The sequence below is a fragment of the Spea bombifrons genome, chromosome 1, assembly GCF_027358695.1.
Source record: "Spea bombifrons isolate aSpeBom1 chromosome 1, aSpeBom1.2.pri, whole genome shotgun sequence".
Lineage (NCBI taxonomy): Eukaryota > Metazoa > Chordata > Amphibia > Anura > Pelobatidae > Spea > Spea bombifrons.
Genome location: NC_071087.1, coordinates 155,489,773 through 155,510,833, shown reverse-complemented (window position 1 = coordinate 155,510,833; position 21,061 = coordinate 155,489,773). Strand labels below are relative to the sequence as shown.

The following is a 21,061-nucleotide window of genomic DNA, read 5'->3' as shown; positions in this document are numbered from 1 at the left end:
ATGACTAATGAGAAATGACATGATTAAATAATTATTTATGTATTAAACAAAGCTCTTCATCTTAAAACATTAGTATGTGACTGATTATTATACGTTATTTCAGCGAAGAAAAGTAATTAAGAGTTTTTTGGTGACGAGAGATGGCTCCTCATTTTGATATCTGGCTTATAGGTGCTACATGGGAACTCATCGGAGCTGGTTTTTAACCCTGTCCGCGTAGAGGACGCTGGTTATTACATCTGCAGAGTCAACAACGGATATTCATTTAACTTCAGTGACTGGGCCCTGCTGGATGTGTTTGAAAGTAACCTCAACTGTTATGGTAAGTTGGGCTCCGCCGCATAGCATATTCATTCTGAAAGGATGGATTCAACTAATTACAATCATACTTGATGCATATTTTATCTGTTTTGGAAAAATAGAATGTTTCCTGCAAAGCAACAGGCAAGAATAGCTTACTTTATTTTCACCCATGATTATAGGCCGTATGATGCCCAGACTGGCCATTGGCATACTCGGCAAATTGTTGGGCAAGTACGGCATCCATTACAGAGCTGTCTTAGGCCTGGCCCCCCACCACGTACCACTGCACCCACTGTCCCCTATGCTGAGTGCTGGGATATATCATGACATCACCGACGTCAGCTGACCCACCCACAACATCAGCGGGACTTCCTGCTCACGTACCGGTAGAGGGGCTCTGGGTAGCTGAAACAAAAAAAGTTCATGGCTTCAGCTACCCAGAACCCTCTTTTTCAGGATGTGGAGTGTGCGGTCCGATGCTGTCAGTGGGCGGTCCGATGCTGTCAGTGGGCTGCCACCACCCTGGAACTGCCACCCTAGGCCTAGTCTGCCTAGGGCCGAATATGCCAGTCCTGGCACATACCATTAGTGTGCAACCCTGTAAAATTATATCATGCTGCTTCATGTATGTGCTTTATTACCCACTGGCCACTGGCCATCTGATTGTAAGTTTTTATAATCAATAAATTTCCGGAAGATGCAGGCAAATGCTTTTCCGTTGAGCAGGGCTATCTATAATAATAGGGGCCAGCATCGACACGCTTGCCTTTGAGGAAGTGCGTTGCAATAGCGCAATAAGGAAGGAAGAGTAAATGTTGGAGGGCAGTAAAATAACCTGATTTTATTTAAGTTTGGCAAACAGAAAAAAGTACCAATGTTCCACGTGAAACAATAAAATAATAAAATCAATACTTCCCCACACTAAAAGCAGCTTCCATAAACACTCTTCCTTAAGGTGTATACGAAATTCAACAGCAAACAATGGAGCGCATATACATGGGGGAAAAAAATAAATACCAATAGTGTAATATGTAAACCAAATGAAAATTAAATAAAGTGTAAGATCCACTCACAAACGGGCTGGATATATGAAGCTCATCAAAACGGACTCTGGATAAACTTGAATATGGGAAGCTGTAAAACCAAGGAGAACCACAATGGTGCAGTATCTTAAAGCCGCAATGGAATAAATAAAAAATGCACTTACATCAAAGAAGTGGCACAACTCAAAGAGTAATGTGCAAATGCCTGATATATAGGATACTCCGGTAGACAGCTGTAAAATATCAAATTTTATTGGTCTCGACGCGTTTCGCCGATAGTTCGTCGGCTTCTTCAGGAGACAATAAACCAAACTAATAAAATCAACTTAAAAAACAAAATGAATTAACCATATAGATGTCTGTAGTCCGTATTATATGGGTGCTTCCGGGTACGTCATCGCGTTATGTGCGTCGAGGAACAAGTCCTGGCAGCGTGATCACATCAATGCACAAGTCCTGGCGGCGTCACCACGTCAATGCGCGAGTCCTGGCGGCGTCATCACGTCAATGCGCGAATCCTGGCGGCGTCATCACGTCAATGCGCGAGTCCTGGCGGCGTCATCACGTCAATGCGCGAATCCCGGCGGCGTCATCACGTCGATGCGCGTCATCATGTTATTCCCTGTAGGTGTCCGTGGATGCCTTTACTCGCCGTTGCGGTTATCGCACACGGCAAACGAACGCCATTTACAAGTTAAATGAAGAAGGACACAGCAGCTTGCTCACAGGTCCCGATACGGAACGTTCCCAGGGCACAAACACGGACATATTCCCTTTAGCATCCCACATATGTAATATTTCGAATAAAAGGATTAAAAAGATTAAAATCAGAAACATGCTTTGTTTGTCTTTTTGATAAATATACCTAAAATCAGAGTAAAAAGGAGGATTAATCTATTATAGACAATATTAATATTAAAAGGGAGAGGATAATCACTACAAATCCCAGGTAAGTAATAAGTGTAATCATTCAGGTAGGTGATAAGTGTAAATCCAACAATATATATTCATAAAGTGCATTATATTATTTTGTTTTGTTTATAAATTTAAAAGTTCATTATTTTCTCATATAAAGTGCATTCTTATTTAGTGCATTATTATTTGTACACTGGACAATTCATTATCGTCCATATTTGATAAATCTCATTTCAAATAAATAAATGTCAAAAATCTCATTTCAAATAAATAAATGTGAAAAAAATCAAAACCAAAAAGTGCAACGTGCAAATTCAAAGCTTATAAATTCATACATTAAAGGGCCAAATTTATGGATTTTAGGTAGGAAGTAAAAAACCGCCACTTTCGGAAATTTGATGTTTAAAAAATCATATTCTTGTGTATAAAGAATAATAAAGTAAAAAAAAAAAAAAAAAGAATAAAGTTTTAAATACACAAGAAGAATATGATTTTTTAAACATCAAATTTCCGAAAGTGGCGGTTTTTTACTTCCTACCTAAAATCCATAAAAGTATTACATCTCCTCCAGGTAGACCCATCATTAGTGGGATTAATTCTCTTTCGAGCAATACTTCCCAATACGTAGATTATTTTTTACAACAATACGTAAAGGATGTTCCTTCATACATTCAGGACACTAAGCACATTCTTGGAGTTTTACACAATATAAAATGGCAATCTGACTATTTATGGATTACGGTTGATGTAGCTTCTTTATATACATCAATTCCTCACGATCGGGGCTTGGAGGCCATCAGGAAAGTCCTACAGAGAGATATCAATATGGATCCCTTGCAAAGCAAATTTATTTTGGACTGTATTGATTTTATCCTCCATCACAATTTCTTTTGGTTCAATAATGATTATTACTTACAGCTCTGTGGTACCGCCATGGGGACCAGGTTCGCACCAAGCTATGCCAATTTATATGTGGCAGATTGGGAGGCTAATTCCATCTGGTCTGATAACCCGTTTGGTGCGAACCTGGTCCTCTGGCGGCGCTACATTGATGATGTACTGATTATATGGAAAGGGACATCAGAGGACCTCAACAAGTTTTTAGATTATATAAATGATAATCAATATAATTTGAAATTTTCATCATGCATCCATCCCCAAGAGATTAACTTTCTAGACCTCACACTTTACATAGAGGATGATACGATAAAATCCAAAACGTTCTTTAAGCCAACAGATGGTAACAGTTATATAGACTATGCTAGCTGTCATCACCCACATTGGCTGCAGAATGTCCCTAAAGGACAATTCGCACGCATCCGTAGGAATTGTAGAAGTGTGCAGAAGAGCTTTTACAGAAACATCTGGAGAGTACAACAAAAAACAAGAGGGATTTTTTTCTGAAAGAGAGGGAACATAAATCTAAAAAATCGTTTGATTTTGCGTTTTTAACAAAATATAATAATAAGGCGTTTGAGATCAAGAAGGCAATTAAAAAATGTTGGCCCATTTTACATCAAGATCACGTCTTAAAAAACCACCTCCCAGAAAAACCGAATATAATCTATAAGAAAGTTGAAAGTTTAAAATCAATTTTAGCCCCGAGCGTTCTGCCCCTAGTGAATAAGCAATTTATTCATTGTGGATCCAAAAATGTTATCTACCTCTTGGAATGTAGCTGTGGCATACAGTACATCGGACGAACCACAAGAGAATTGAAAGTTAGAGGCCTCGAACACCTTGGGGGTATTCGCAATAACAGCGTGAAACACAGTGTTCCCAAACACTGTAACACCTGTAAGGATTTTTCCTTGGCTGATTTTAGGGTGATTGGAATAGATCTTGTGGCACCCCATTGGAGAGGTGGAGATTTGAAACAAGTGCTGGCAAAGAAAGAGACGGAATGGATCTTTAAATTTCAGACACATAAAAGAGGGGGTTTAAATATCGATCTTGATATTCTTGCGTTTATTAATGAATAATAAAATAAAAAAAAAAAAAATTTGCACTTTAATGTATGAATTTATAAGCTTTGAATTTGCACGTTGCACTTTTTGGTTTTGATTTTTTTCACATTTATTTATTTGAAATGAGATTTATCAAATATGGACGATAATGAATTGTCCAGTGCACAAATAATAATGCACTAAATAAGAATGCACTTTATATGAGAAAATAATGAACTTTTAAATTTATAAACAAAACAAAATAATATAATGCACTTTATGAATATATATTGTTGGATTTACACTTATCACCTACCTGAATGATTACACTTATTACTTACCTGGGATTTGTAGTGATTATCCTCTCCCTTTTAATATTAATATTGTCTATAATAGATTAATCCTCCTTTTTACTCTTGATTTTAGGTATATTTATCAAAAAGACAAACAAAGCATGTTTCTGATTTTAATCTTTTTAATCCTTTTATTCGAAATATTACATATGTGGGATGCTAAAGGGAATATGTCCGTGTTTGTGCCCTGGGAACGTTCCGTATCGGGACCTGTGAGCAAGCTGCTGTGTCCTTCTTCATTTAACTTGTAAATGGCGTTCGTTTGCCGTGTGCGATAACCGCAACGGCGAGTAAAGGCATCCACGGACACCTACAGGGAATAACATGATGACGCGCATCGACGTGATGACGCCGCCGGGATTCGCGCTTTGACGTGATGACGCCGCCAGGACTTGTGCATTGATGTGATGACGCTGCCAGGACTTGTGCATTGACGTGGTGACGCCGCCAGGACTTGTGCATTGATGTGATGACGCTGCCAGGACTTGTTCCTCGACGCACATAACGCGATGACGTACCCGGAAGCACCCATATAATACGGACTACAGACATCTATACGGTTAATTCATTTTGTTTTTTAAGTTGATTTTATTCGTTTGGTTTATTGTCTCCTGAAGAAGCCGACGTACTATCGGCGAAACGCGTCGAGACCAATAAAATTTGATGTTTTACAGCTGTCTACCGGAGTATCCTATATATCAGGCATTTGCACATTACTCTTTGAGTTGTGCCACTTCGTTGATGTAAGTGCATTTTTGATTTATTCCATTGCGGCTTTAAGATACTGCACCATTGTGGTTCTCCTTGGTTTTACAGCTTCCCATATTCAAGTTTATCCAGAGTCCGTTTTGATGAGCTTCATATATCCAGCCCGTTTGTGAGTGGATCTTACACTTTATTTAATTTTCATTTGGTTTACATATTACACTATTGGTATTTATTTTTCCCCCCATGTATATGCGCTCCATTGTTTGCTGTTGAGTTTTATTTAAGTTTGGAACTGATCTTTGCACTAGAGGTAGAGAGAACCTCTGATCTCTGTAATAATTAGCCATGCGAAGGAGTTTTTTTTATCAGTACAGGATATATAGCGATGCAAAACACGTTGGGATGTATAAGCGAGAAAATCAGCATTATTATTAATTAGTATTTTATTTTTTTCATATAACTAGTATAAACTGGTAATAGTTTTATGAAATGTGATTCAAGATTCTACAAATTCAGTTGTATGAATTAAATAACACCCCCTGAGCCCTAAACCGCAGTGAATAATAACTCCTTAAAAAAACAACGTTATGATTCAAAGGTACATAAACCCTGACCTCCTTATACACTTTGCTCATGTATCGGCTGGTCCTACTCCCCATACCTTTGCGTTCTTTTACTATTTGGATTACCTGTGTACCAGACCCTCTGCCTTTCTATTAAACCGCGACTCTGGCAGCCTGCCTCAACCTCGGCTTTGTGACCGGATACCGCACCTTGCTCTTTTTCTTGTGTGATCTCCTGCCAAAAAGAACCGCACTCTGTTTACCGGCTTATGGACGGACATGACATAAGGACAGGGTTAGGCGTAGGGCAGTGCTGATATTCGATTTCCGTTTTTGGTTGGTTTTGATTTATTTTTATTTCGATTTTTTGTTGTGTTTAAAAATGTTGAATGGTTACTAAAATGTGGCAAATGTTTAGGTTTGGAGGCTACTAAAAATAATGATTTTACCGTCTTGTTATTCATAGGAATACCCGACAACAAACTCCACATCCATACCCAGCCAAAGCCACAAAAACTAATCACAGGCGACAGGCTGCTTCTGGAATGCATAGCAATTGGGAAGCCCCTTCCTACCTACCAGTGGTACCGAAACGGACTGGCGCTGCAGGATGAGACTAACAAACCGTACACGGTACGCGTAGAAACGGGATATCTAATAAAAATGTGTAACTTAGCAGACATGGCACCAAGAATCGAACGATGCACCTCCCCCCCAAAAAAGGAAAAATACACCAAAAACCCCTCCAACCAAACCACGCCAAGGCCTACTATGTTAAAGCACATATACTGGTGTCCAGTGATTATCACTCCAACATTGAAATAATAACTAAAATAAAGCTGATTACTGGACAAAATAAGCATGTAATCGCTAACAAATGAAGCCTCTTCGCTTTAACATTCAAGTCTGCATCTGAAAATTTACAAAAGAAACCTGAATGTAAAATAAATGTGGAAAACGCCAAATTCTAGCTCTGCGAACGCACATTTTGTGCCATTCAACTCTAAGCTTTGATTTCCGCAGAAAAATAACAAAATTCCATTTTGCACAAACTTTAAAGTTCCCTTTTTGGCTTAGTTTTCTCACTAACTCTGCAAAACCACATTTTGTTCTATCACACTGTTAAATACATCATTTTTTTTTTATTGTATTAGGTTTTGAGCGTCTCGGTGGAACATCGTGGAGTGTACCATTGCAAAGTAACCAGCGGAAAAGAATCTGAAGACAGTATTAAGGTTGATGTGGAAGTTCTAGGTAAGAGTTTTGAAAATAGATTGCAATAACCATCTGGATTTGCAATATCTATGTAATACCCGTGGCACATGTATGGTGCAGTCAGTACTGTAAACATAGGTGCTGTACATGTGTAGGGTATGTATCCGTAGTTGTTTTTTTTACAGGCAAGGTGCCACTGTTACGATCTGAGAATCTATGGGTCCAGTGAGGGCAGTAAAGCTCTGGAATTTGCGGAAGGGGTGGTTGGATTTGTTTTGGATCGTGGGGGTCATCAGAGTATACATGTTTATTTTAAAAAGGGCTTGACCCAGAACTAATTTAATAAACTGTCATGAAGATAAGGGGTCCCTCAACAACCAGCAGTCCGGGTGAGGTAGTGCCAACATCTTGTGCTCACCTAGGATTCCCACCTTGGTCCGTCAGGGACCTGGTACTGACTGCAGTACTTCTGGACTATTGGGCTGGTATAATGAGGCAACTGATTGCAGCGGAAGGAGCTACACAAGGATCCCACAGCCTAATAACCTTAAGACTGAAAACATTCCTCAACCACCCCAATAGTCCGTAGGTGCAGCAGCCAGTATCAGAACCCTTATAAACCAGGGTTTGAATCTTGGTTGAGTACCAAGTATTAACACTACTTCTTCCGGACTGCTGATTGTCAGGGAATCCCTGATCTTCATAACATAACTGCTAGTGAAATTTCAGAAGACCACCTGATTTGCATGTAGACCCACTAAACTTTCACCAGGGTTCAACAAACCCCAGGTACCAGGTCGCCATGGTGACCGGAAATCCCTTTCTGGCACCTAGGGTTTTGGGAAGAGCTGTCACCAGCGCCTCACCAGCTCCACTGAAACCACTCTCCACCGGTCCCTCAGCCCCTGCATTGCAAGGTGGCAATCGAACATCAGCGGCACCAAACCCTTCCCCACCAGGCAGTATACCGCCAGGCCAAGTTCACTCAGTCCCCGCACACTGAGTGCATCTGAGCGCAGGGATATGCCTTCATTTCCTGGCACTCAGATGCAGCCAGCATGTGAGGACCGCGAGGGAGCAGGAGGCAGAAGAGCCAAGGTAAAGGTTAGGTGTGTGTCTTAATGTATGTGTCTAATGTATGTGTCTAAGTATGTTAGTGTCTGTGTCTTAGCATGTTACTGAGTGAGTGTGTGTTAGTGTGTCTAAGTATGTTACTGTGTGTAGGAATGTTAGTATATGTTACTAAGTGTGTTATATCATTGTAACTCGCCAGCTCAGCTCTTCTTGTAGGAGATCAGTGCCTCTGACCGTAAATAACGCACACACCGCAGCTCTCCTGTAAACTCCCTCTTTTAGTGAATAAAGCCCTAAGTGTTCGGCTTTAGCGGATAGGGAAAGAGTTAGGAGATGGAAGCAGCTTCTAAGCCTTCTGAGAATTCAAAGAGACGTCTAAAAATAATGCTGGTTTCCTAAAAGGAGGAAGTGTGTATGAATATTTCACTACTGTAACAGTGTGCTTCTGTTGCTTAGCTTTACCATATCACGCACAAGTATAAAGATGTCAAATGTGAAAAAAACTGTATATGTTGTGCAAGCAATGTAGGCATTGAGGTGAAATACTACACCCCTCATTGCCTGCGTGAAGTCCTGCTTGTCTCGCTGTTCTAACTCATGCCGCTGCTTCTGGAATTATTCCCTGTCTATATAAGATGGATCTATATTGCTTGATTACTATAAGAATAAAGATCTCTGCTATCTGGTATTACGTTATATTTAATAATATAGAATTCTAAATATTTCTTGTATTAAAATATCAGGGATCAGTTTTTCCATCCCTAACACCACATGCACAAAGACTAATGATGCCCCCATTTCAGCAAATTCTTAAGCAAAAGCTTGCTTTTTAGCAGAATCTGGGCTGAAATTGCCCCTTGTTAAATCCATTAGGTGAATATGTCACTGGTACTGTTTCAGTTTCAGCCTGTTCAAATAATTATTGATTAAGAATTAAGCCATATTTAACGAGCACTGGTCAGTACCAGATCAAGGAAAGAACTGTTATTTTTTCTGCACAAATATATATTTTTTATCTTATTTTAAATGTGCTACTTCTTGGAGGCGGGACAGCAAAGTCTGGCTTGAATATTTTAAATGATTATTTAGCCTTTTAGGAGATTCGACGCGCTTTCCAGCACTTCCCATATTTGCATCTGTGTCACCTTTTCAACAAAGCCTTTGCGTTAAACCAAAACAGGTCTTTCAATGATATTTTTCTCTTAAAATAAAAGGATCTGGACAGTACAGGAAAAATTTTGCGGTGGAATGCACAGAAGGTAGCGTAACATTTCAGATATTGTGCATGTTTTTTTGGATCTTTGGCGATTTCACCCTGCTAACATCTCATTGAGATATTCTCTACGTTTCTTTGCTACAGAACAACAAGCAGTCGACGCTATAATGTGGAAATGAACAAAAAAAAAAAATAGAATGCATAAAACATATACAGCAAAAGATCAAAAAAGATAACTAAACGTAACATAAGAAACATCCTATTACTGCTGAATGTCCATTGCCAGAAATAATTCTTTGATCTTGTAAAATCGAGCCTTATTCAGGCAGACTGTTTTAGATGGTTGCCATAGAAACTAAAAGGTTAAAGAATAAAATGACAGACCTGTTAATGTCTACAGTGGGACAGCATCTTTAAAAGATCACCCCAGCCCCCTTGTGTACGTAAAATACATATTTCAGTCTATATTACATGCACTCCAGATGAGACAATAGTCTTACCTTTTAATAATCTTTATGAGTTAAAAGTAACAGAAATGCCCAGTTGCGCCTATGTAAAGTTGACTCTAAAGAGCTAGATTGTCTCTTTAAGCTGCTCAGTTTTCCAGCTCACTTAATTTAATTACTTTCTATTTACATATTGCAGTCAAATTCCCTCTAGCCAGAAAATTCTTATAATAAAGGTTTGTTTTTTTCATTTGGCCTCTATGATTCTTCCGTACTTACAACATGTCAGACAGCTGTTTCAGCAGCCTTGTCCACCTTATCAGAATCTTCTGTCCAGCAATGACCATCACTTGGCTCTTCATCCATTAGCATGTTCCTTTAGAATCGTGAGTTGCTGCATATTCATTCATTCATCATCCATTAACCTTGCTCAGACCATGAGAACCATCCACCAAACCAGTTGGGTCTTCATCATTCAAATAGCCTTGCCAATTCCAGTGCCATCTATATCAGATGTCCTTATTCAACCCATTAGTGTCCTCTCCAGCACTCTTCCTGCTCCATTGTACTGTCCATATCATTCATTTATATAGGTTCATTCCAAGAGTTTGTTGGTCATCCCTATAGTCCTGTCTATTAAAACTAAAACTTTTAGTCTACAATTAAAAGCAACTCAGCCCCTTCTTGAAAAACTCAGACTATCCCACAACCTTTTATTGTCCAACCCCCACTACAGCAATTGATTAAGCGCTTCCAATTAGTATTTAGCATTAATTAGTAATAATTTTGTAGAATTAGCTTCACCTCCAATAAAGCCTCATTAATCTTTCTTTTGACGTTCATATGGGTAGATATATTTTCTAAACATCTGATTTGTATAGGAGAAAAATATAAATATGAAGCTATAAAGATGAAAAATATAAAAATATAAAGATGAAATAGCTGGGTGAAAATCTGTCATAAATCCAAATTTGCAGCTGGTGAAAGACTTCTTACATTTCCAAGGTGTTGCTTCTTTATTCGTAAAGTATCTCTTGGTTTGGGTCTATTAACTGCAATTTGATTGGCTAATTATCACTGTATTTTTTTAATAATGCGTGGAAAAACTTGTAATAAACCTGATGCATGAGTAGTATCAGCTTTTGTCCAGGTGTGACTTTTCTGTTCAGTCTAATGCTAATATGAAATTAATCTTGTTACACTGTTGCAAAACACTGATAATAATTTCTATGCCCTTAAGAAAATATTATTTATCAAAATAATTATTTATTTAAAAAAAATTGTACGGCCAACAACTGCTTCAGTGAATTCTAGACTAAAGATGCCAAATATTCTAGTTTCTATTCAGAATATTATGGAGAATTATTTTGAAAGATTAAATTGTAAATATAAATTGAATATAGTAATATGTATAGTATATAAAATACTGTTGTTAATTGAACCAAGCAGCAGCAAAGGTTAAGTGAGTGGTGCCATTATTATATATATATATGGGACTAAGGAGACCAAGGAATACACGGTATAATCTGTAAATTCCTGTAGATCATGCAGAAACAAAGTTGTTTGCATTGTGTAACAATATCATTTTACAGTTCCAAAAATATACAGTTTTAACCAAATATACTATGTTTTTTTTTTTTTTAGAGGAGTTAACGAGTGTCCTTGAAATTGATGGTAAGCGAAGAATGACAGAATTATTTAAAAATATAGTAACAAATGTCATCTAGTGATTTAAAATAGTACAGTTATTTGTCTTGCCCTTTACATCTATCCAAACACACGTTTTGGATCACACGCAGCAGTAAAAACTTGCCACAATCTAGGGAAATGTTTTTAATTCAGCTTAATTGGGCCCCAGGCAAATTGTCCTTTTTGATCTTAGGAAAAAACTTGAGGACCTCCTACTGCAAAGGCTTTGCTAAATCCATGTGATCCAATAACATTGTTTCTTACTTTTTGTGGTAAGCCTAGGTTCATTATTTGGTTCTTGTTGGTTAAAATAATACTTTACTTGTGGAACTTGGATAGGAATATTAAGAAATGCAATTGCAGTGTTGCTGGAACCCCTCCATTGGCCACCTGTAGACCACATCAGAATCACGACCCCCCCCCCCAAAAAAGGCTACCATCTATTATTTTTAGAAACAGACCCATGTTGAGATATCCCATTAGAAGTGGCCACACTGGCAGAAAATCCCTTAAGCGGCCCAAAGGCTGACCTGATTGGACAGCTGCTTCTGGCCATCAGGTTGGGTCCATGCTCAGTGGAAGGTCAGTATGATGACTCCTGGGCTTTTACCGGAGACTCCTCCACACCTAGTTACAATCCAAATGTTTTGGGGATACAGCGTTGAGTATGCAAATCTTTTCTTTTTATAGCATTCTGTTGGATATTAATTTGTTTTCATCTGTTTTATAGAGAAGGAAGAAGACACGTTTTTTGGTAAGTATACACAACGTTACATGAACAACTAACTTCCGTGTATAGGATTTACCTCAACATAACATTTACTATTTTTATACATGAATTTAAAAAAAAATGCATCGAAAGATGTTGTCTAAGGAGACAGGTTCTGCCTCGTTGACCACAAGTATTATGTATATGTGATGTAAGACTAAAAACCAGCTTAATTATACAGTAATTATATATAACATAAAAGTGAATATTCTAAAGAACAATAACTTTTAAGATGGAACTGTTTCATTTAACGGCACAACAGAGCTGCTTTACCGTTTCTTCTTTTATGATTATTTGACACTTACCAAAATACGCAAGGGATGAGAGAGTGGTTGGGCCGAAATTAAAATCCAGAAGCAGAGCAGGATTTAGGTGAATATTTGCTTTGATTTAATCAGTTCCTGCCATTTTTATTGAGCTGTCAGTGCCCGTGCATGGATCACCAGTCAAACTGGCCCGGCTATGACCCTGAAGACCAAGAGTTTGACGCCTCTCGTTTAGAGGAAAGTCTACCCAACCCGTGCCATCGCAGTCCCTTTCTCATGAGTTCGAAAATCAGGCGTGTCTCGTTTCTTCATTCGTGAAGGCAAGATGTGTTTTATTTTTTATCTTTTCAGCCACAGACAAGGTTGCACTACTCATTGGGAATATGTCCTACAAGAACCACACTCAGCTCAAAGCTCCAATGGTGGATGTCTACGAACTCACTAATCTACTCAGACAACTCGATTTTAAGGTCGTGTCTCTACTTGATCTCACTGAGCTGGAAATGAGGAATGCTGTGAAAGAATTTTTGCTTTTACTCGATAAAGGAGTTTATGGTAAGTAACTGTTTTGTTTTTTAATTGATATCCTAATGAGAGTTCATTTTAACTACTATACTTACAGGATGTTTTGGTAATTTTAGGTTGCTTTGCATGATTCTAGTACCCACATACTTCCTGTGGTAAAGCTTTGCAAATTGCCTGAGGAACTTGGTTGAGATATTTACTTCCTTTTCTTTCTTCTGGCTTTTCTTACATATTGCACCAATGTTTTCTTTTTTTATATACCAGTATATTTATTTTTTTATTTATTTTAGATTTTATATAGAGGCGTCAACCCACTAGTTGTGTTACTAGAAAGAACATTCAAAAATAAGAACATAAAAATGAATGCTACTATTTTTTTTTAATTAATCCCATAATCACTTTTAGAAGTTAATATAGAAGTCACATTTGGCATATGCTATAGAGAGATACAGGCAGGGATCAGTACACGGAGCAGGCAGTTTAGTATGGTTGCCTGCTGCCATGGTAATAATATCATTGACAAAATTGAAAATCAGAAAAAATAAAAAAAACAATGCATTCCAAAGAAAATATGAGATTTTGTTTGTTATAGAGTTCAACATGGCCGCTCTATGAATGTACAAAAGGCAAACAGCGATGTCTCCTCTCCAATTTCCCCATCAATTATAGTATTCGGAACGATGCCAAATAAAATGCAAGGGATTAGTGCTACTGACGCTCCATAAATAAATTGTAGTGTAATGAATGAGAAATGTGCAAAAAGATTATTAAAAGAAAATATCTCTAAAAACAGCTAAGCCGTTACAAATATGCCATTTCTATGTTATTTTTTATGGCCATTGGATAGGGTAAAGTTTAACCGTTCCCATTTGAGTTAAATTGGATAAAAATATGTAATTATACTGTCCCCTTTCACAATTGTATTATATGATTTTCTGTAGCACTGTACTTCTGCAATAATATAATATGACACTGGCAAGATAATTATATAGAGATGCTACGTAGATAAAAAATAAATTCCGATAAGCGTTACAGCCTGCTCAAAATCAATGATAAACACAGCATTATAATCTTTAAATATTATTACATACGGTAAGCAAGATAATTATATATACACGGCAAGGATTATGTGATCATCCACTGTTGATAATAGATTAGAATCTTTTAAGAACTATGTAGTATTGTTTGTTTTTCCACAACGAAATGCTTTTACGGTCTGCACACAAGGAATTTGAGGTCAACCGAGTTGGCTTAAAGGAACAGTCATGTCATTTACCGTAATTTAATTTTTACATAGTTGCTCCTTTAAAAAAAAAAAAAAAAAAAGTCTATTATGGTTGGCGGCTCTTGTTGCTCTGCACAGTGTCTCTGCAAGGTTTCATGTCTCCATGGCATGGCTAGTGTGCCATTGGCGTGAATGGATACCAGCAGGGTCCAGTCCTCAACCCCGCCCTTGGCATACCTCCCAACCATCTCGTTTTTGGTGGGACAGTTCTGATTTTTGGGCACTGTCCTGCTGTCCCTTCCAGCTGCCTCGCTGTCCAACTTTTGCAGAATCGTGGGGCTGTTTGGCATATCCGTTGACCCCCCCTCCCCACTCCGGTTACCCCCCAACCACCTGAAAGGGTAGATATGCCCTAGTGAGGAATGTATTGGACGCATACAAGTGAAACGTCGCTTATTTCACTGAAACAAAGGTGACGGGTGGGGGAACGCTGTCTGACATACTGATTACGGGAAAAATTAGCACCATTTTAACTAATTCAAACGTTTAATTATTTAAGTACTGTATGTCTCTTTAATGCGCATAGATTTAGAGAGAAAGCACCTATCAATTTCTTTAAAAAAAATAAAATCTGATTTTTTTTTTATTAAAGGGTGGGAAAAGTAGGCAAAACAAAAGAATTAAACAGATGGATCATTTTATTGTATCGTGAAATTCCAATGTTGAGTAATCTTTTACATGCGTGACACTGATGTTGCCAGAAATTTTATGGGCTTCCTTGGCGTCATGTTGTGTATGACAGGCACAGGTGTTTATTATCTAGTACAAAAGGGACATTTCCCATTAAAACTGCCAGTTTAGCTGGCCCTTTGCCAAGACTTCTCCATCGTTAGTAATGCCTTTTATTGGACCAAGACAGAAAATTGGTTATAGCTATGTTGGACCAAGTCTGAGTCTTTAGTTGAAGTTGATATCTTTTATTGGGCTAACAAAGAAAAAAGCATCTAAAAGTATCTAAAGACTTCCAAGGTCCATCGAAGAAGAGACTTTTGGGGACCGAAAAAAGGGGATAAGTCAGCAGTGTAGCCAGGAGCAGGGGTTTAGCAACACTTTACATGGCATTGTGACCTATTAAGGGATCTTTATTATTGAGTAAGGCAATTAGAAAGATAATGATGTGTTTTAGTTTATTTCAATGTATTTTATACACATTATTGTGACTTTTGAGGCTGCAGAGCAGTGTGATCCTCTCATACACAGCAAACAAACGAAAAGAGGGGCATCAGGGGAGGAAAGGGAGATGTGGGGATTTGGGTACCAGGGAGATAATTGGGAGGTGTAACATAAAATGCAATTACAGGTGAACTGGAAGTCCTTTAGTCACACTAATTTCATACATTCATGCTCACACTCCCCTACATACACTGTTTTTTTTGTCTTTTAGGTTTGTTATATTATGCAGGCCATGGATATGAAAACTATGGGAACAGCTTTATGGTGCCTATAGATGCACCCAAACCCTACGGATCCTCAAACTGTATGTGTGTGCAAAGTATATTGAAGCTGATGCAGGAGAAAGAGACGGGGCTTAACGTCTTCCTACTGGATATGTGTAGAAAACGGTGAGTTTTGCTCTTAGGAATCATCGTTACAGATAGTATTAATGCGTTACCCTGCATTATCCTGGTAACATTTGTAATTATTTACAATTTTCACGCGGTTCATTCATTGATAAAGAATATATTATAGGTTCTCACAGCGGAGAATGCTGCATGTCATCTGTGTATACATAGTTTTTAATTATATATAAATTGAGATATGCAATGATTATGATTTAAAGTTTGTTTAGAAATTAAATTTAACCTAATAACTTTATCAGGACATTGTGTTTCATGCATCTAATATCCTACAAGTCTACTCTGATTAATCTGTTTACGTGGCGGTACCTTCTTGGAATATAGCTTCAAATTATCATATATTTGCATATGTATTGATTATTTTGTTTTATAAGGACTGCCCCTTTAGCAACCTTTGATTAGGATAACATTTGATGGGTTTTTTTATTGTAGGAATCAGTATGATGACACCATAGTGATCCCAGACAGTCTGAAGGTTACAGCTAACATCGTTTTTGGATACGCTACGTAAGTTTTATCACCGCTTACTGGCTATTGTATATCATTATTGAGAAAATACTTCCCTTATTGCTCCTAAAATGTCTAAAAGTGTAAATTCACTCCTGAGCCCATGACCTTTTTTGCCCATACTGCTCTGAAAACAGTATCAGCGATTTGGTTTATTACGGCCTCTTCTTGCCTGCGGTAACCTCAGACCACTATGTGACCAAGTGGTAATTTACCTCAAACATTGCCCTCATTTGAAGATCAGGTTGATCAGTGATAAGGCTGCTTAGAGTGAATTTGTGGTCCGCAGGACTGGATGATACAGTATTTTTTTACAAAATGAGCAAAGGGCTTAAAAAGGATCCAACCATAATGTAAATGCTGCCTAAAATCTTTAGTACTCTCTAGTGGTTGTATATGGAATTGCAAGTAGAATGATTAAGCCTCTAGGGCAGGGGTGTCCAACCTTTGGCACTCCAGCTGCTGCAGGACTACATCTCCCATAATGCTCTTTCAGCTAAGGGGCTGGCTGAGGAGTATGGGAGATGTAGTCCTGCAGCAGCTTGAGGGCCGCAGGTTGGACACCCCTGCTCTAGGACACCCCAAGCAAGAATAATCTTGTGTTCCTCTCATACCATTGTTTTCCCTTTTAGGTAGCATTTTGTTGTTACACAATTATTGCCTGTTTATACAATTTAGTTTAAAAACATGTTTTCTGTTTTGCCCTGCTGTTTTATCTAAACTTTATTGTGGCTGCAGGACAATATAATACTTCCGTACCCTCCAAACATTCTAAACTCCCTGGAACGGAAGTTTAAGCTGATATGGCCATAGTATGGTGGGCCTAGGGGCTGCCACCACTTCGGACCTGTCTCCCTGAGAAACATACACTAAATCCCCATTTGTTTTAGGTGTCAAGGAGCAGAAGCTTTTGAAATCCAACGTTCGGATTTGGCAAATGGAATCTTCATGAAGTTCTTGAAAAAGCGCCTTTTGGAGGAAAAGAAAATCACTGTTCTACTAGACCAAGTTGCAGAAGGTAGCGAATGTTTTTACTTAAAAAAACTAACAATGCTTACAAATTGAAATCAGCATTATGTCTGAATCAAGAGACATTGCAAGTGGAAAATAGCATTTATCATATCTGGGAACAGCCCTGCTTCCTCGGGTCTCTACATCGGTTTCTTCTCTCTCTGGGCGGAAGAGCTGTGTTTGGCCATGCCCACTCCACCCCACCCACTTTCCACTGCACCCTACCCAGTTCCCTCCCACTAAAGCCTTGGTTGCCACACCCATTCCCAAAGCCACTCCCTCAGACAAGGGTGACCTCCAGGTATGGTGGTTATCTGTTAAGAACAATTATTGTGCAGAGTGGTAGAAGCAGAGCAATTAGCAGGAAAATATAATTGGTTGCTATGGCGATTGCTAAACAAACCAATATAACTAGTTTATAGGATTTATATGATCTGCCCTTACAGTTTAACCTGGGGAACTCTGACTTAGAGTTGGACTAAGAGCGTACGTGGGAAGTAGTTTGTGATTCAGGGTTTGATTCACCTGCTACTGAAACTCCAACTAAAATGATTCCAATTCAATTACCCTTAATTCATAAGAAAACGTCAAACTGTGGATAGATTTTAATAATACATTTATTGGTGCTAAAAGCTATGAAGGTGTCGATCCATGTTAGAGGTTTCTGTAATTCATGTGGGGAAAGACACTGCGTGTTGGCAATTCCATATTCCAACGGCAGTAACGTTTTTCTCACATGTTGGCCAACATCTCCTGGTGCGAGCAGCTGCTAATGGTCATTCTTCTTATATTTCTTCCAGACATGGGCCGGTGCCAGCTAACTAAAGGGATGCAAGCTCTGGAAATCCGCAGCAGCTTATCAGCAAAAAGGGCCTTAACTGACCGCATACAACAATCGGCCTGTTCTTTGGAATCCTCCAAGAGTAACCTACAGTGGGCAAAGGCTAATGGTAATATGCGTTTGTAGCTCAGCTCATCTGGCATTCCAGATCTTCTAACTTCCATAAATAGGACAGGGAGAGCATCATAGGAATTGTTGTCTATATAGCTACATAATAAGGTTGAAAAAAAGACATAAATCCATTAAGTTCAAGCTGTTCAAGATATCTGAAATTGCACTAATCAAGATGAAGGTGAGACCCACAGTCTTAATCTGATTGTACATAGAATGAGAATAACATTTCTGATCAACAATATTTAAAAGATGTACAATCTAAAAAGAATAAAGGTAAAGCCTCTACGGGTGGTTAATTATTGTGAAGAATGTCCGTCTCTGTTTAAGATGGAACTATGGCTCCTCCAAACATAGTAAATGGCCTCATTCCCTGGGGGTCAAGATTTGCCATGCCAGATCCATGTGTCTTTGGACAAAAAGTCTCATCATCCCCTGGTAGTTAGAGGGAAATTAATATTAAAAATTGCCCAGCTTTGGAAGTAGACACTAAGGCCAAACGTGTAACTAATAACAACGTCATTTCTTTTCTAGAACTCCCAGAAAGCATGTGCATCGAATTTGAATGTGGGGTTAAAATCCAGCTTGGTTTTGCAGCAGAATTTTCCAACGTCCTGATTATCTACACAAGGATAGTGGAGAAGCCGTCCGATATAATTAACTGCAATGCAAATATCACCAACTTCCCATTGGTAAGTAACCTTTTTTTCATGTAATTTGATGTAAATGACAGAGAAAAACCTGCCAAAGAATTAGTGAAAATGTAACGAGTTAATTCATCTTATTAAAAGAAAAAATATGTACAGTAGTAAGCTATGATTAAAAACATACACCCCTCATAAGAGCAGATGATTTATTAATCTAGTTTTGGGAAAAAATGTAAATTGTATGTTTTCTTGTTAAATATATCACTCAAAAAATCATCCCATAGAAGAAAAAAAATATAATGGCTTTATAATAGTTTTCTTTCAAATGATTACTTGACAGGACTTATACGTGGACCCCAAAGAAGCAAATAAACAAACTCCGGAGGAAACCGGGAGTTTTTTGGTGTCTAAAGACCTTCCCAAGCACTGCCTGTATACCCGTCTCAGTTCTTTGCAGACACTAAAGGTTGGTATGCAGACTTGTCCGTCTTCTTCTGATAATGGCTCACCCTATATTGTCATCTCCTGCCTATCCCTTAAACAAACCTCCGGTCCCTTTAACGCTCCTGCCGCTCACTATAGGCTGATAACCATTAAAAAGCCAATGTCTGGTGCAGGTGTATGCCTGGCTTACAGCTCATCCCAAAATTAAGTGTGGAAGTTGGGTTGGACTGTGGCTACGCTCGCCATGAGGCAGGCAAAAGAGATGCTTATAGGACAGCTTAGATGTTTGGCGTGAAAGTATTGGAATCTGTTCTTGCTCTCAAAATGATTTCATGTTATACATATAAAAGTAAAACCTATTTTATTTAATGTAATTACCTGGATTTTATGTCCCAGTTTGATGGCGGAGAAGACCCATTTGGCCCATCTAGTCTGCACATTTGTCGTTTGTCTTGTCTTTCAATAGCGTATTAGCCTCTAACACCTAAGCTATCCTCTGACACTCTACTTTTATATTTTTACCTCTTCCTTTGTTAAATCCTTTTATGTATTTAAATGTTAAAATGTTTGCATTTTCAGGAAAACCTGACATTCACAGTATGTTTAAGCTACATGTATCACGGCATCGAAGACATATTGGACGAACACAAGGAAATTGACGTAGGAAGACCGCTAATTTCAAAGTTGGATATTCATTCTGGAATTCAAAATCCATGCTCAAAGAGCTGTCTGTTTCCGGACAGCCCGTGTCACGTCCCTGAATACTTCGGGGCGACGTCACACCAAAGACGCTACGTTCAACCTCCAAGCTATTCGCAGTCTATGTACTTTAGGGTTTGTCCAGATTCTAGACTGGGTTACTTACCGGAATGTTCAACATCACCGAATATTCCAGAGGAGAATGCTGATGAATACAGCGACTTTCCTTCCATAATGTAAGAGAAAATCTGCCAACATAGCATATTCAGTATTGTGATTAACCCCTCACTGGCCCTCTGAAAGCAGTGATAACGGTGTTCTAGGTGTCTCAACTACCCCAGTTTAATAGCAGTTTATGTCTCATGAAATATTTACCTCGGGCACTCCTATAGGCCAGACTCCTCACTGTGGAGCATCAGTGTACGACGTCATATCCCAGATGCTTTTAATGCATCTTATGGGGACCACGCCAGCTCCGCAATGTCTTCCACAGTTTAAAGGGGTCGCTCTCCCATTGAGTAGTGTCATAACGGGAGCCCTGATTGGCCAAGTGGATGATCCATTCCCCAGTATTGCTGCTGCCACTTCTGCTTAGAAGTGACTTTAGTTAACAATAAATGCCCCCAAAATACATTTGTGTGGTGCTACACCATGCATAAGTCCCCTATATAAATACCTGATATATAGTTGATGTATACATTAAAAATTATGGGCTCTATTTTCTCCCCCTTAGAATATGGTACCGTTGTACTTGATAGCTAAGAATAAAAGGGGCAATATAATATATATATATATATATATATATATACTCAATATAAAGTGCATAAAGCATAGGCACTTACTCAGTTGGGGAAAGTATAAAATCAGCGCTGCGTAAATTGTTGGCGCTATATAAACGATAATAATAA

The 21,061-nt window shown here is 38.5% G+C and overlaps 1 protein-coding gene across 2 annotated transcripts in view; it reads left to right on the top strand.

The window, feature by feature from the left end:
• Positions 1 to 20,492, top strand: part of MALT1 (MALT1 paracaspase) — a 35,160-nt gene extending 14,668 nt beyond the window's left edge. Inside the window, exons 4-17 of one of the 2 annotated variants that reach the window (XM_053448172.1) lie at positions 172 to 322; positions 6,298 to 6,464; positions 6,986 to 7,085; positions 9,335 to 9,379; positions 11,427 to 11,456; positions 12,202 to 12,225; positions 12,858 to 13,061; positions 15,701 to 15,878; positions 16,326 to 16,400; positions 17,291 to 17,418; positions 18,212 to 18,361; positions 18,898 to 19,055; positions 19,351 to 19,476; positions 20,034 to 20,492. In XM_053448172.1, the coding sequence (XP_053304147.1) occupies positions 172 to 322; positions 6,298 to 6,464; positions 6,986 to 7,085; positions 9,335 to 9,379; positions 11,427 to 11,456; positions 12,202 to 12,225; positions 12,858 to 13,061; positions 15,701 to 15,878; positions 16,326 to 16,400; positions 17,291 to 17,418; positions 18,212 to 18,361; positions 18,898 to 19,055; positions 19,351 to 19,476; positions 20,034 to 20,393 (1,896 nt within the window). In that variant the 3' untranslated portion in view covers positions 20,394 to 20,492. The remainder of the gene's footprint in view (positions 1 to 171; positions 323 to 6,297; positions 6,465 to 6,985; positions 7,086 to 9,334; positions 9,380 to 11,426; positions 11,457 to 12,201; positions 12,226 to 12,857; positions 13,062 to 15,700; positions 15,879 to 16,325; positions 16,401 to 17,290; positions 17,419 to 18,211; positions 18,362 to 18,897; positions 19,056 to 19,350; positions 19,477 to 20,033) is intronic. The other variant, XM_053448173.1, reaches the window with a different exon arrangement.
• Positions 20,493 to 21,061: the final 569 nt, after the last annotated feature.